Source organism: Pleurodeles waltl, chromosome 3_1 (assembly GCF_031143425.1).
Source record: "Pleurodeles waltl isolate 20211129_DDA chromosome 3_1, aPleWal1.hap1.20221129, whole genome shotgun sequence".
In the NCBI taxonomy this organism is placed as follows: Eukaryota; Metazoa; Chordata; class Amphibia; order Caudata; family Salamandridae; genus Pleurodeles; species Pleurodeles waltl.
In genome coordinates, this window is record NC_090440.1 from 1,012,716,832 (window position 1) to 1,012,729,396 (window position 12,565).

Here is a 12,565-nt window from a genome sequence, read left to right on the forward strand (position 1 = left end):
ACTGCGTTGGCGCAGTTGTGCGCCAAAAAGTATAAATACGGCCCAAAATGTTCCTGAGGCAGTTGAGGATAGTGATTTGAAGGGCTTTAGGATTAAACACCTTACGAGGGCTCATGAAGGGTAACCCTAAGGTGGACTTGGAGGGAGAAATTCAAGGGATTCATAGGGAGCTCTTCAACTGTCAGAGGGCAGGAGCAGACTAGAGAGGATTTTGATAAATTTTCTCTCATACAGTATGAAGAAACTGATCTGAGTTTAGCCTTGAAACAATGGAAGTTGGCGGGTTAAGGCTTTACTTACACTATCAGATCGGATATGGCAGGCCACTGAACAGAGGCAGTGGGACTTCAGCCAGAAGATGAGGGAACTGCAGAAGTTGGGAGTCAGGGTTTACTTGAGGTTTACAGCCATGATCAGAGTTATTTGGGACAATGAGATGTATAACATCAGGCATACTGAGTAGGCAGATGATCCCATAGAAAAGATACGGAACCACGGAACCAATGAAATGTGGTTATTTTCACCTCTCTGGTCCTTTTCTCTTAAGGATTAGTGGCTTTTGTCTATTCCCAGGCGTTATGTTCTCTTTTTTCTTTTCTGTCTGATGAAGATGGAGGCTAGGCATGTTAGTTTTTTTTTGTTAGTTTTCCTCCCAAAATGGGGCCTGAATTGTCATTGAGGAAATATTATGATTAGTTGGTAAGTTCCTTGAGGTGGGCCTAGTTTCAGGTTCACTAGGTGGAGTGTATTTCGGGGGAAAAATCGGGAAAATAAAAAAAATGGGGAAAGTCAAAAAAGTCCTCTTGCCAAGTTAGGTGCATAAGAAGAAGTTTTGCATATTGTAGTGACAGCTGAATCACTTTTGTTAGGGAGGAAGGTTGCCATGAAAGGGGTGATCGGGTGGAAGATTTAGTAAAATGGATAGGGGAGTAAGGGAAATATCAATTTTTTTTTTTAATCTGTTTATTAAACATAACGAGCAAGCAACGGTAAATTTCACCATTATAGATTTTACAATCTGTCTACACGCATATGTTGTCTTGTACAATGCGGTTACATTTTGACGTACTGGAGTGCATCTTATAACTGTACAACTTGTAATTAAGGTCATGTTTGAATACCAAAAATATATGAGCTGGCATCTGAAGTGGTGCAGGCAACACTTGCCTGAGGGTTGGAGGTGGCACATCTGCTATATATGTGAGCTGTGGAGCAGGGGCCAAGGCTGGGGCGGGGGTGCGCTCATCACAAAGAACGGAGGCGATGAGTCAATATGATAACTCCATGGGGTCGCTGTTGGGAGAAGCTCTTTTAACTTTACATTGTTGCGCTGCAGGTGAGCGTGAACGTGTCTGGGCTGAGTATTTGGAGGTCCACGGGGGTTAAGTAGTGTGGAGGTTAAGCAGGGAATCTTCCCCCGGGTACCATCAAGTTCAGGGGGGGTATGTGTGTTCTCTCTGGCTTCTATGCTTACCACAAAGTTATCCCAGATTTCAACGCTGCCCTGTATCAGTCCCTTGTGTTGTAGCTGGCGTAATGTCTGAGCCTCTGCTTGCGAGCGACTGTGTAGGTCGCGGAGCCAGGCGGAGTATGGTGGGGCATGTGGGGCCTTCTAGTGCGTGGCAATCAGGCGCTTGTAAACTACAAAGGCAAGATCTATGAATCTGTGAAGGTGTTTGTCACCTTTAGCACGATTAACATTATTCCGGTATGGGTGCGAGAGTATGAGCGACGATGTCTGCTGTGGTATCAGTAATACGCTGCCAGGCCGTGTTTACTGGGTGGCAGCTCCAGACCATGTGGTAGAAGTCTGCTGTTGGGGTGGCACACCTAGGGCATGCTGGGTTTGAGTTCGGATATGTTTTATTAATGCGGGCCGGGGATAGATAGGAGTGATGAATGTAGTTTAATTGGGTGTATCGCAATCTAGTATTGCGGGATACGTTCTTGATCGTAGTGAGAGCTGCGGCCCAGGTTTTCTGAGATAATGGTATAGAAAGGACGGCATCTCAGCGGGATTTAGCATGTGTCAAGTCCGAGCAAGACTCTTCTAGGAGCACTTTATATAGTTTAGTTATGATGCCTTTTGTGTTGCCTATCGTGAGGATTGCAGTGAGCAGTTGGGATTCTCGTGGCTCAGCGTTGCCGAGCCCCCATAAGTTATTGAATAGTCTTTTGATTGCACTGTATGTCAGGAAGGCCCCAGAATGAGTGACCCCGTCAGTCACTAGTTCCTCAAAAGTGCGTGTTGTGGAGCTTGAATAATAATCCCCCACGTTTAATAGTCTCATGTCACGTGTATCATGATGTAGTGAACGTTTTTGGGCTCCCGGTAGTTGAATCAGTGGTAGCAAGGGGGGAATAAGGAGGCGAGGGGGCCTTGCCTTGGATGTATCTATGCCAGCAAGATCTGGCTACGTCCAACAGTATAGACTTTTTCAGTGGGCGGGGAGGGCCAGCCAATAGTGAGGTTAGAATCAATTGTGGTGCTGTGTGTTCACGCATCGCTTTGCTTTCTGGAAGGAGGGACTCACTGAGCCACATGGTTGGCCATTGTAGCTGAGCAGCAGCGTAATATAGTTTGAAATTTGGCATGCCCAATCCTCCTGCATCTTGTGGGTATTGTGTTATGGATAAAGCTACTCTGCGCCTTTCTTTTCCCCAGAGCAGGTCAGTCAGTAGGGAGTGCAGCTTGTAAAAGAACGAGCGTGGCAGAAATATCGGGAGTGCGGTGAAGTAATATAAAAACCTCTGGAGGATGAGCATTTTGGCTATGGCTACCCAACCCATAGGGGATAGGGGGAGCAAGCTCCAAAACGTCAGTGAGCCTCAGGTAGATCTGAGAATTCTGTCAAGATTGCCCTCTTCCAGGTCGACTATGGAATGGTAAATTTGTATCCCTAAGTATTTAAAGGTTGTATGTGACCATGGTAATTGGTATTGAGGCAATGCCATGTGCAAATCATTTGCTATGGGAGTAAGGGGGAAAATACTTGACTTGGACCAGTTAATTCGTAAGCCGGAGGCGAGTGCAAAGGTGTCCAGTATTGACATCACCCCCGCCATGGAAGTGGTGTGATTGCGCAGATAAATTAGGGTGTTGTCCGCATATAGGGATATGATGTGGTGTGTATTGGATTCTGGGATGCCCCATATGTGGGCGTAGCTTCGGAGCTTGATTGCTAGTGGCTCCCTGGCTATAGCAAATAGTAAGGGAGATAGCGGGCACCCTTGCCTAGTGCCTCTGCCTATTGGGAATGCTTCAGAGATAACTTGTCCTGTTTTGACTCAAGCTGTGGGTTTGGAGTATAGTGTTTTGATCCATCTGATGAAGCCGTGTCCAAATCCTAGCGCTCCAAGTGTGCACATGAGGAAGTCCCAGCTCAGTGTGTCAAATGTCTTTTCTATGTCTAGGGATAGGGCCACCGCTTCTACCTTTGTGACATTGTGCATTATGCTGATTAATCTTCTGATATTTAAGAAGGTGCTTCTCCCTGGGATGAATTCAGACTGATCAGTGTATATTAAATTTGGTAGGTAGGGGAGCAACCTATTTTCTAGGATTTTCCCTAGAAGTTTACAGTCCGAATTTAATAGGGAGAGTGGTCTATATGATCTGACGTCGAAAGGGTTGCGGCCCGTCTTTGGGAGCACGACTATCAGGGCTTCGCACATGGAATCAGGTAATTGCATCTTGTTACGCGCTTCATTCAACACCTCTAGAAGTGGTTGCACGTGGTGGGTAGCATGAGAGTTAAAATACTCTACTGGCAGGCCATCTGAGCCAGGGGTTTTGCTACGTGCCATTTGTGACAGAGCTAGGTGTATTTCTTCTATGGTAATGGGGCTTTCAAGTGTGTCTGCGTTGTCAGTAATTTGTTGGTTTTGGGGGACTAATGACAGTAGTTCAGCCAATTGCTGTTCAGTTGGTGGGGGAGGAGGCGTATATAAGGAGCGGTAGTATGTAAAGAAGGCCTCATTAATTTCCACCTGAGTGTTGATGATGTTACCTGAATGCAATCGAATCGCACCTATAAGTGAGGATTGCGATGGTTGGCGAATCAGCCATGTCAATAATCTACCTGACCTGTCTCCTTATGTGTGTTGTTGCACCATGAAATGTCTGTAATCATGCTTACATAGCCTGGTGTCTGCCTCCCTGTGGCTGGCCCTTAGCGAATTCAGTTCCTCTAGCGAAGCCTCACTGGGGAAATGTCAATCTTGACATAGAATGTTAATGACCACCACTGTTGAGAGAGACAAAGAGTGATCTGTCAGTATCTGAAAGATGGCAGGCAAACTATATTGGTCTGTAAGAGGTGCATCTTTCTGCACACAGTGTGGGGAACTTTTTAAAGATCAAACGTAGATACATAACACTGTAAAGTTCTGATTAATCCTTGCTCACTAGGGGAGTACCTATTATTATTTGGAAAATGTGGGTATAAATATAGTTTAGGATTTTAAAATCATTTGCTCAGGCAGGTGGACTATAAGTAGGTTGAAGTTTGGGCAATTTAAGTTTAAATGCAGAAGTCTTTCCAGCCACAATTGGGATGATGCCCCACCCCATGTGATCTAGCTGAAAACGTGCTAGACTTCCCTCCCCTCATTGTGATGTTTCCTTGACTGTCCCTCCTTTCAATTTAGGAACTGTAGAATGCTTTTGGGGAGCCCCGATGACTCTAGCAGGGGCAGAATCTACGTGGGGCTGTTGAATCCAATTGGGCAGTTGGTTTCCAGTATACATTTAGGGACTAGAAGTACTTCAAGAAGGTGTGGCTGAAAGTGTTGCAGGGTTTTCTTGATGTTTGGAATTGCAGGAGGAAAAACCTGGGAATTGCTTATTACTCAGAGTTTGCCCCAGTTTGGAATTCCCCGGGCACGCCTTATTTTTTGCTGGATAAGCCAAGTATCCCATTGATTGAAGTGGGTATTAATCTATGGGGCCAAATATGAGAAGGCATTGGTGTGATCTCATGGGAGGCGCTGGGAGAGAAACTAAGGTCACATTATCATGGTATAAAGACTTGCAGGTGGCTTCGTGGGGTCTTAGGCATAAATGAGATGGGAGGGTGAGATGTACAATGGAGGCCAGGCTACAGTACCCCAAGCCAATAAAAAAAAATACATTTCTGTCTTGTGTTAGGAGCTGGTGAAGGCAGATGAGGAGCAATGTAAAATACCTATCCATCCTTGGGTTTGTTATCAGCCAGTAGATAATTATCCCGACATTTGCCAATCCTCTTTACCCCTTCTTTCCTCTATTGTCAAATCAGCACTGCTTAGGAAAAATCATCTTTTACCAGGCACAGTATATACCTAACTCCGAAGGAACAGGTGAAATTTGCTATGGGTGCTCTCCCCTGTTGTAATAAATGCAGGGAGAAAAGGTGGATGATATTTACATGGCTGTGTCCTGCCCCAGGTTGAGCATCTTTTGGAACAATGGGTTGGGAGTGATGTCTGGGGTTCTTGGAGAAGAAATGACAGTGTCCCCCCTCCTGAATGGGATTAATTTTCAGTCAAATTTGTGAACATCAGGCAGACCGAAATGCCTGATTTTTATCTCGTTTTGTTGGCAAAGAGGGATATTTGTGTAAACTGGCTGAAGCCCACTCCCCTGCTCTTAGGTGCTGGGTGAAATCAGTGGACAAAGTGTATAAATTAGATCTGCATTATAAGAGCAGCAGAAAGATGGAAGATCTCTGGGCAGCATACATTTTACTAAGAAAGAGCAACCCTGACTTTTCGCTAGGCCTATGATTAAGCCTAACTTGCTGACTTGAGGCGGCTAATGAGGGCTCCCCCCTTCCATTTTTCGTTTTTTGCCACTTCTGAGATTTTGCAATGAAAATGACAGACAGTCAATGGAGACTTCAGGATGTGGCACGCTGAGTCAGTTGGCATATGAGGACAAAAGAAAATAGTTATCTCATAAAAAGAATTCTAGGGTGCTCTGACAGAGCTCCGTGACAGTGTTGGAAAGTAAACAGCATGGCTTTCTGAAAGTGAAGGAGAGTACAGAGCACAACTTGGTGAGGAGCGGAAGGCACAGAGAGTGACAAGGGTCAACAGTAGACCAGATTTAGGGGGTCATTCTGACCCTGGCGGTCTTGGACCGCCACGGTCACGAATGACGGAAGCACCGCCAACAGGCTGGCGGTGCTTCAAATAGCATTCTGACCGCGGCGGTAAAGCCGCGGTCGCCCTGCCGGGGCCGGCGGTATTCCACCGTTTTTGCCCCGGCTGGGAGAATCCGCCAGAGCAGCGCTGCAGGCAGCGCTGCCCTGGGGATTCTGACCCCCGTACCGCCAGCCTGTTTCTGGCGGTTTTCACCGCCAGGAAGAGGCTGGCGGTAAGGGGTGTCCTGGGGCCCCCTAACAGGGCCCCGGCCAGCTTTTCACTGTCTGCCTAGCAGACAGTGAAAAGCGCGAAGGGTGCAACTGCACCCGTCGCACCGCCGCAACACAGGAGCCGGCTCCATTCGGAGCCGGCTCCTGTGTTGTGGCCTCATTCCTGCTGGGCCGGCGGGCGCTAACTTAGTTAGCGCCCGCCGGCCCAGCGGGAATGTTGGAATGGGGACCGCGGAAATTTGGCCGCATGGCGGCCAAATGGTGGTTTCTGTCCCGCCAGAGTTGGAATCACCCCCTAAGTCTTCGCTAGACAGTGCCTGCTCTGTCTCTTTGAGTCTTGCTATATCTACTTTCTGGGCTTCAGCCCACTCATAGGCTTCACATTTGCTGGCTCCATTATCACTCTCATATTATTTCTCCCCATTCGTACAGGGCGTGCAGTTGTCATCCCTCTTTCTCTGTTTAGCTGTCCCCTAGAGCGGGGACTAAGTGCCATATAAATACACTGGGCCCCATTTTAGCATGTGTTTAATTAACTACTTTCTTCTTTGTCTAAGAGACGCTCACGCATTCCCTCCAGGTCTTCTGTAAATTGGCCTGTAATTCTGGAGATCAAATGTCAGACGTTCTTTTCTTTGTCTGACTTCAAAGTGAGTGGATTTTTTTCCTCATGTCTCCATACACAGTTGACAAGTCGAGTGTTGCCTGTGAAATGTATCCCAAGGCCTGTGCAGGCAGTAGAACAGCCCTGTGTGGGAATCACACTCAGGCTGCACTGCAGGGGAGTCAAGAATGTATTCTGTTGCTCATTCATTTTGCACACAGCAAGTGCATTGGAAGCCTGCGTGCTACCTTTTATTTTTTCATTTTAATTTGTGTGCATGCATTGTTAATGAGCAGCTGCTTTTTTCCATGGCAGTAAACCTGGCTGTTTATTTTATCCTGAAGACCCCTCTGGAGCCGGCCATGCTTCACTGGTTTTCTCTTCCTGATTCGGTTCCATTTACTGTGGCTGGCACACGCTTTGTGGCATCTGCTATTCACAAGAACTGTCAAAGTGTTCTAAGTGCTAAAGATTGCTCTCTGTCTCTCATCTATTTTAGTATTCTCCCCTCCTCTTTCAGACCTCTCTGACTCTTAATTTCCCATTATTTTATTGGATGATTTGAACATTTGGCGGTTTTTCCCAAGCAGTGGCAGACCCCTCCGGGCTCCCGGCATTGGCTGTCTGAGTTTCCGGCTATACGTCCAACAGCCGCTCTCTTCCATTAGACACAGGCTCAGTCTGGCTCCGCAGAACATTTTCAGTCCCGGTATAGCAGTGTGTCTCAGCCGGAGGATGTTCACTTGTGGATCACCAAGGAAAGAGTAGAAACTCCCTGCTGGTGAAGCACTCTGCAACAGTCTGAGTGCATGGAATACCTGGGAAGGTATACTCTCATCAGCGCCCTCTTAGTACACTGCCCCTAGGAACCGTCAGTTTACCACACATGCAGGGTTGCATCCCACTCTGCTTAGGTTGAGAATAGTCTCTTCCTACCCTTTTCTCTCTACGCAGTTCCCATATCACTGTGCAGCGGTGTCTCTAGAACAGAGGTCTACAGACTGGGGGGCGGGCCTAGGGGGGCCTCAAGTGATCCCAGAGGGGACGCCAGGCTCTGGTCAAAAGAAGCACACACAGATAACTGTTTTGTTTTAAGCAGAAACATGTTATTGCATTTTTTTAAAGTTAACAGTACTTAACTGCAATGTTTAAATACATCTAGACATATTTAAACATTGCCATCTTTACATAATATTTGTGAAAAAATCTAAGGGGGCCCAATGATTTTTATTTTTCAACTGGGGGGGCACGGCATTAAAACGTTTGGAGACCACTGCTTTAGAAGGACTCTAGTGATGCATGCATGAGGAAGCTCTGTCTACCTTACTCTAGAACAGTGTACCTCCCATCTTTCTTGGTGCAGTCTTACTCTAGCACTGCTGTGTCAAGGAGCAAAAAGAGTATCCATCCTGTTTCTAGAAGCAGTCTCTCTCCACCCAGTTTCAAAAAGACAGTTCTATCTGCCCTATCTCTATAAGCAATTTCTCCTTTCCCCGTCTTTAAAAGGACTGCATTTACTCCTGTTTCTAAAAGTGCCCCCTTCCACACCTGTGTCTAGCTATATGCCCTTGGTCAGTGGTTCCCAACCTGTGGTCCGGGGACCCCTGGGGGTCCGCAAAACCTCCTCTGGGGGTTCGCGACTGCTTAAAAAATTCAATATTATTAACAAATTAGGTCTTCAGCTTTCAGTAATGGCTCAGTGGGGGGTCCCCAGATTCCAATAATGATTCAGCGGGGGTCCCCGGGTTCCACAGAAGTCAAAAGGTTGGGAAACGCTGCCCTAGGTGGACGCAATCTCTGACGACCTTAGTTGTCTTTCTCCTGTTTTCTTTAGAAGCAGCTTTCTCTCTCTCTCTATTTCTCTCGAGGCTTGTCCTCAGAGGCAGAGGCGATCTAACTCATCTCTAGGACGTGCCTCTCTCTACTTCTGTTCTCTGAAACTGTATCCTTCTACAACTGTGTTCAGAGACACTGACTTTCCTCCTATGTCTAAATGTAGCACTTCTCTATTCTCTCGCTTTCTCTCACACACCTGTTTCTAGAAGAGCCGTCTATCCGCTCACGCCTCGAGATATTGTGAACCGTTACCACTGAAAAACAGCTGTTTTCTTTCTTTATAAACACTCTCCGGTCCCCCGTATCCATCCATGTGTGTTATCACTCCTCACTAGGAAATCGCATTCACTAGAGCTGTCAATATTAACCCCTTCTCCGCAAAACGTCTCATTTTGCAGAGAAGTCGTCCTCCACTGGTCCCTACAGTTGTCTCTGCACGGGGTCTTTATCCCGGCCTGTTTCTACAAGCAGTCTCTACACATCCTTGCCTGTTGACCTCACTGCCGCGCTCCCCGACCACCCACAATGGACTTAAGGTCACGTTTCGCATTCGTTTTTTAATGCACTCCGACCTCTGGTTTGTGGAAGGAAAGGGTAATGCAATTTTCATGCAATCATCCAATGAAGCCAGCACTAACAAATTTCAGGTGACTGGGCGGAAAACCTCAGTATAATGCAAAACGAATAGTTCTGGGTTAAGAAGTCGGTGCCTGAGATACATTTGTGACACGCAGGTCACAGCTTCATAGGTACTGGAGTTCAAAATTTGAAAGGGGGAACTGAGCCTTTCACTCTTCTGAGATAAATGAAGTGGGTGCCAGTTTAAAGATGGTGGGTATTAATATTTGTATAAACAATGGCTTGCTTTAAGCGCTGCTAAGAAACATAACATATGAAGATGGCAGATAAACATGTATACATTGATGCCGCCGTTTATTTTGGCACTGGGAAGCATGCATTTGAATCCATCTGCCCCCGGGGCGTCCCTCTTTCTTTTCACCCACCCGCCACCCGATCCCTGTCCATTCCATATAATTTGACTCCATGCCACACAATGCTACTACCGATAATTAAACTGCACTCTGTGCCACATAATTACAATCTACATAATTCAGCTTCACATAATTCAACACGATGTCGCACAATTAAGAGCCACGCAATTCAATATTGCAAATTCCACACCGCATAATTCCACTCCACACAACACATTTCACCATCTCACAATTCCAGGCCACACAGTTCCACTCCACAACCTTCCACTCCACATCATTCTGCACCATGCCTCATAATTACAATCCAACAAATTCAACTCCACATATTTCAACTCCGCTTCCTGCCTCATAATTCCATTTTACATAATACCACTCCACTTCACATAATTCCACTCCACTCCATTCCACATAATTACACTCCATGCAACACAATTCAACTCCAGATAATTCCACTATACACAATTCCACTCCACGCTACATAATTACACTCTAAGCCACAGACCTAAATCACATACATACACTCACATACAAAACACATAATTAAACTCCCCAAAATGCAGCTCACCTGTGTACCATGCCACATAATTCCACTCCACATAATTCCACATTACACTGTGTCACATAATTCCACAAAATGCCACACAAATCAGCACCACAGAATTCCATACCACTCAACATAATGACACTCCACATAATACCACATCATGTCACATGATTCAACTCCACATAAATCCACTCCACACCACATAGCAACACTCCATATAAATACACTCCACACCAGGCCATATAATTCCACTCAACACCACACATTTCCACACAACAAAATTCAATTACACACAATTCCAATCCACACCACATAATTCCACAGCAAATCACGTAAGGCCACTCCACAACACATGATTTCACTGCACACCACATACATCCAATCCACACCACAGAATTCAACATCATGTCACATAATTCAACACCACACCACATGTTATGTATGACTCTCCCACCACTCTTTTGGCAGTTGAAAGCAGGTAGCAGGTGATTATGGGGCCATACATAAAATAAAATTGAAGAGGAGTAAAACGTGAACTACAGGGATGTTTTTACCTCGGGGTTCAGGGCAACATCAGAGACAACTTGATCTTTGTTCTCATTAACTACTGGTAGCAACTCAAAACTGCTCATTAAAGAATTCCCCATTAGTCCCTGACTCCCCTTCATAATTCTATAATTTTTTTTTAAGGATGTGGTTAAGGTTGATTTTCCAGTAGCATGAATTGCATTTTATTGATTGTTATGGGACATTGGAAACGTGCGTGGAAGTTAAATTCTCACAAGTCAATGAAGAGTTAGAGGCCAAAACACAGGTGCATCCATAAATATGTAATAATGTGTTTGCAAGCTCTTTTGTTGACTTATGAAGATATCTCAGCCCCATTTCAAAGTGAGGCCCGAGAGTGGAAATTCACCCTGAGAGCCATGATTGATGAGCACAAATGACGAGGGAAGGTGAAATTTAAGAGGTGCGACAGAAAAATTGTATGGATTGGAAACTAAATATTTTAAAATGCGACCTAGGCCACGACTTTTTGAAAAAGTACGGTCAACGCCCGTGTTTTTTTAACTTTCATCTGCTCTTCGTGGCGTGTTTTCCCCGGAGTGTAGACTGTTGTAATACCCTCACTATATGCCAACATTCCTAAAACATGATAAAGCCAAACCTCAACAGCGCTTAATTTAGGAGGAAAATAGTACGTTATACTTTCGGAGTTCAGAACCGCAGCTGTGCACGAGTCTTCCCAGTGGTATCACAGTAAGCGTGGAACCCGGGACGTAACTTACCACTTGACACCAGTACTCCAATGCACACAGCTAATATCGTGACCACGGTAAGTGCGATCGCTCCCAGTAAGATTTTCTGTTGGGTCTGCGGAAAAGTATAAAGGGAAGTGGTTGGAATGAACTGTTCAAAAACCATGCATGAGCACATTATAAAACGCATGCGCTCTTTGGCGTGGTTTCGTATAAATGGCCAGTTAGAACCGGAACAGAACGCGAGTGTAAGGGCAACGTGCGGCAGACAAGTAGACATGGCATCAGACTCTGGGCTGAAGCGCACGTTGTCAATATCGAAATCAAGCTGAGAAAATGCAGCGCCAAAGAACTCGCGTTTTAGTGGATTTGAAATTGCATGTACATAGCGGTTTCTATCTCCGAGGAGGCGTTGAAAAGCTTTGATCTGTCTAAGCTGTAACGTGAACACAGACTGAGTGCAAAATGATTTTTGAAATTTGTAATTGCGTGAAAACAATTTCGAAATACGTGTTTATATATATATATATATAAATATATATATATATATATATATATATATATATATATATATATATAGACACACACACACACAACTCCAGCACAGGTCCTGTAATGGTTAGCATTCGCTTTTTTTAGCATAGCAGCACTAGGCTCAAATGCAACAGCATACAGTCCCACTAAACATCATGCTAGCATATTTAAAAGCAATTATAGAACAATTTGAAGAAAACTGACCTTCATTTTTAAACATGCAGAGAAAGGAGAACTTTTCGTTTCTGTAAACGACTTGTTGACGGAATGGAAGCCGGTAAATGCACAGTCCGCTCGCGATTTTACCGTAAGGGCTGATCCCTCTTCAGACTTCTCTGCATACTCGAAACTCTGACTTTCAGGTTCCGTAGAAAATTAGAAACAGACTTTAGGGGAAGTTCTTGGCAAGGATGCGTGGGTGGCACTTAAAATAAAGGATT

General features: G+C 45.3%; 1 protein-coding gene and 1 long non-coding RNA gene across 4 annotated transcripts in view; one reads left to right on the plus strand and one right to left on the minus strand.

Moving 5' to 3' along the window:
* LOC138284927 (prolyl endopeptidase FAP-like) overlaps nt 1–12,493 on the minus strand; it is a 551,554-nt gene extending 539,061 nt beyond the window's left edge. For 2 of the 3 annotated variants that reach the window (XM_069224257.1, XM_069224258.1), the window contains exons 1-2: nt 12,330–12,461; nt 11,622–11,706 (exon numbers count right to left, since the gene is read on the minus strand). In XM_069224257.1, coding sequence (XP_069080358.1) covers nt 11,622–11,706; nt 12,330–12,335 — 91 coding nt within the window. In that variant the 5' untranslated portion in view covers nt 12,336–12,461. Of the gene's footprint in view, nt 1–11,621; nt 11,707–12,329 lie in introns of all 3 variants that reach the window. The other variant, XM_069224259.1, reaches the window with a different exon arrangement.
* The window catches only part of LOC138284928 (uncharacterized), a 74,621-nt gene continuing 73,661 nt past the window's right edge, over nt 11,606–12,565 (plus strand). The window contains exon 1 of the long non-coding RNA XR_011201477.1: nt 11,606–11,668. This is a non-coding gene — a long non-coding RNA (uncharacterized lncRNA). The remainder of the gene's footprint in view (nt 11,669–12,565) is intronic.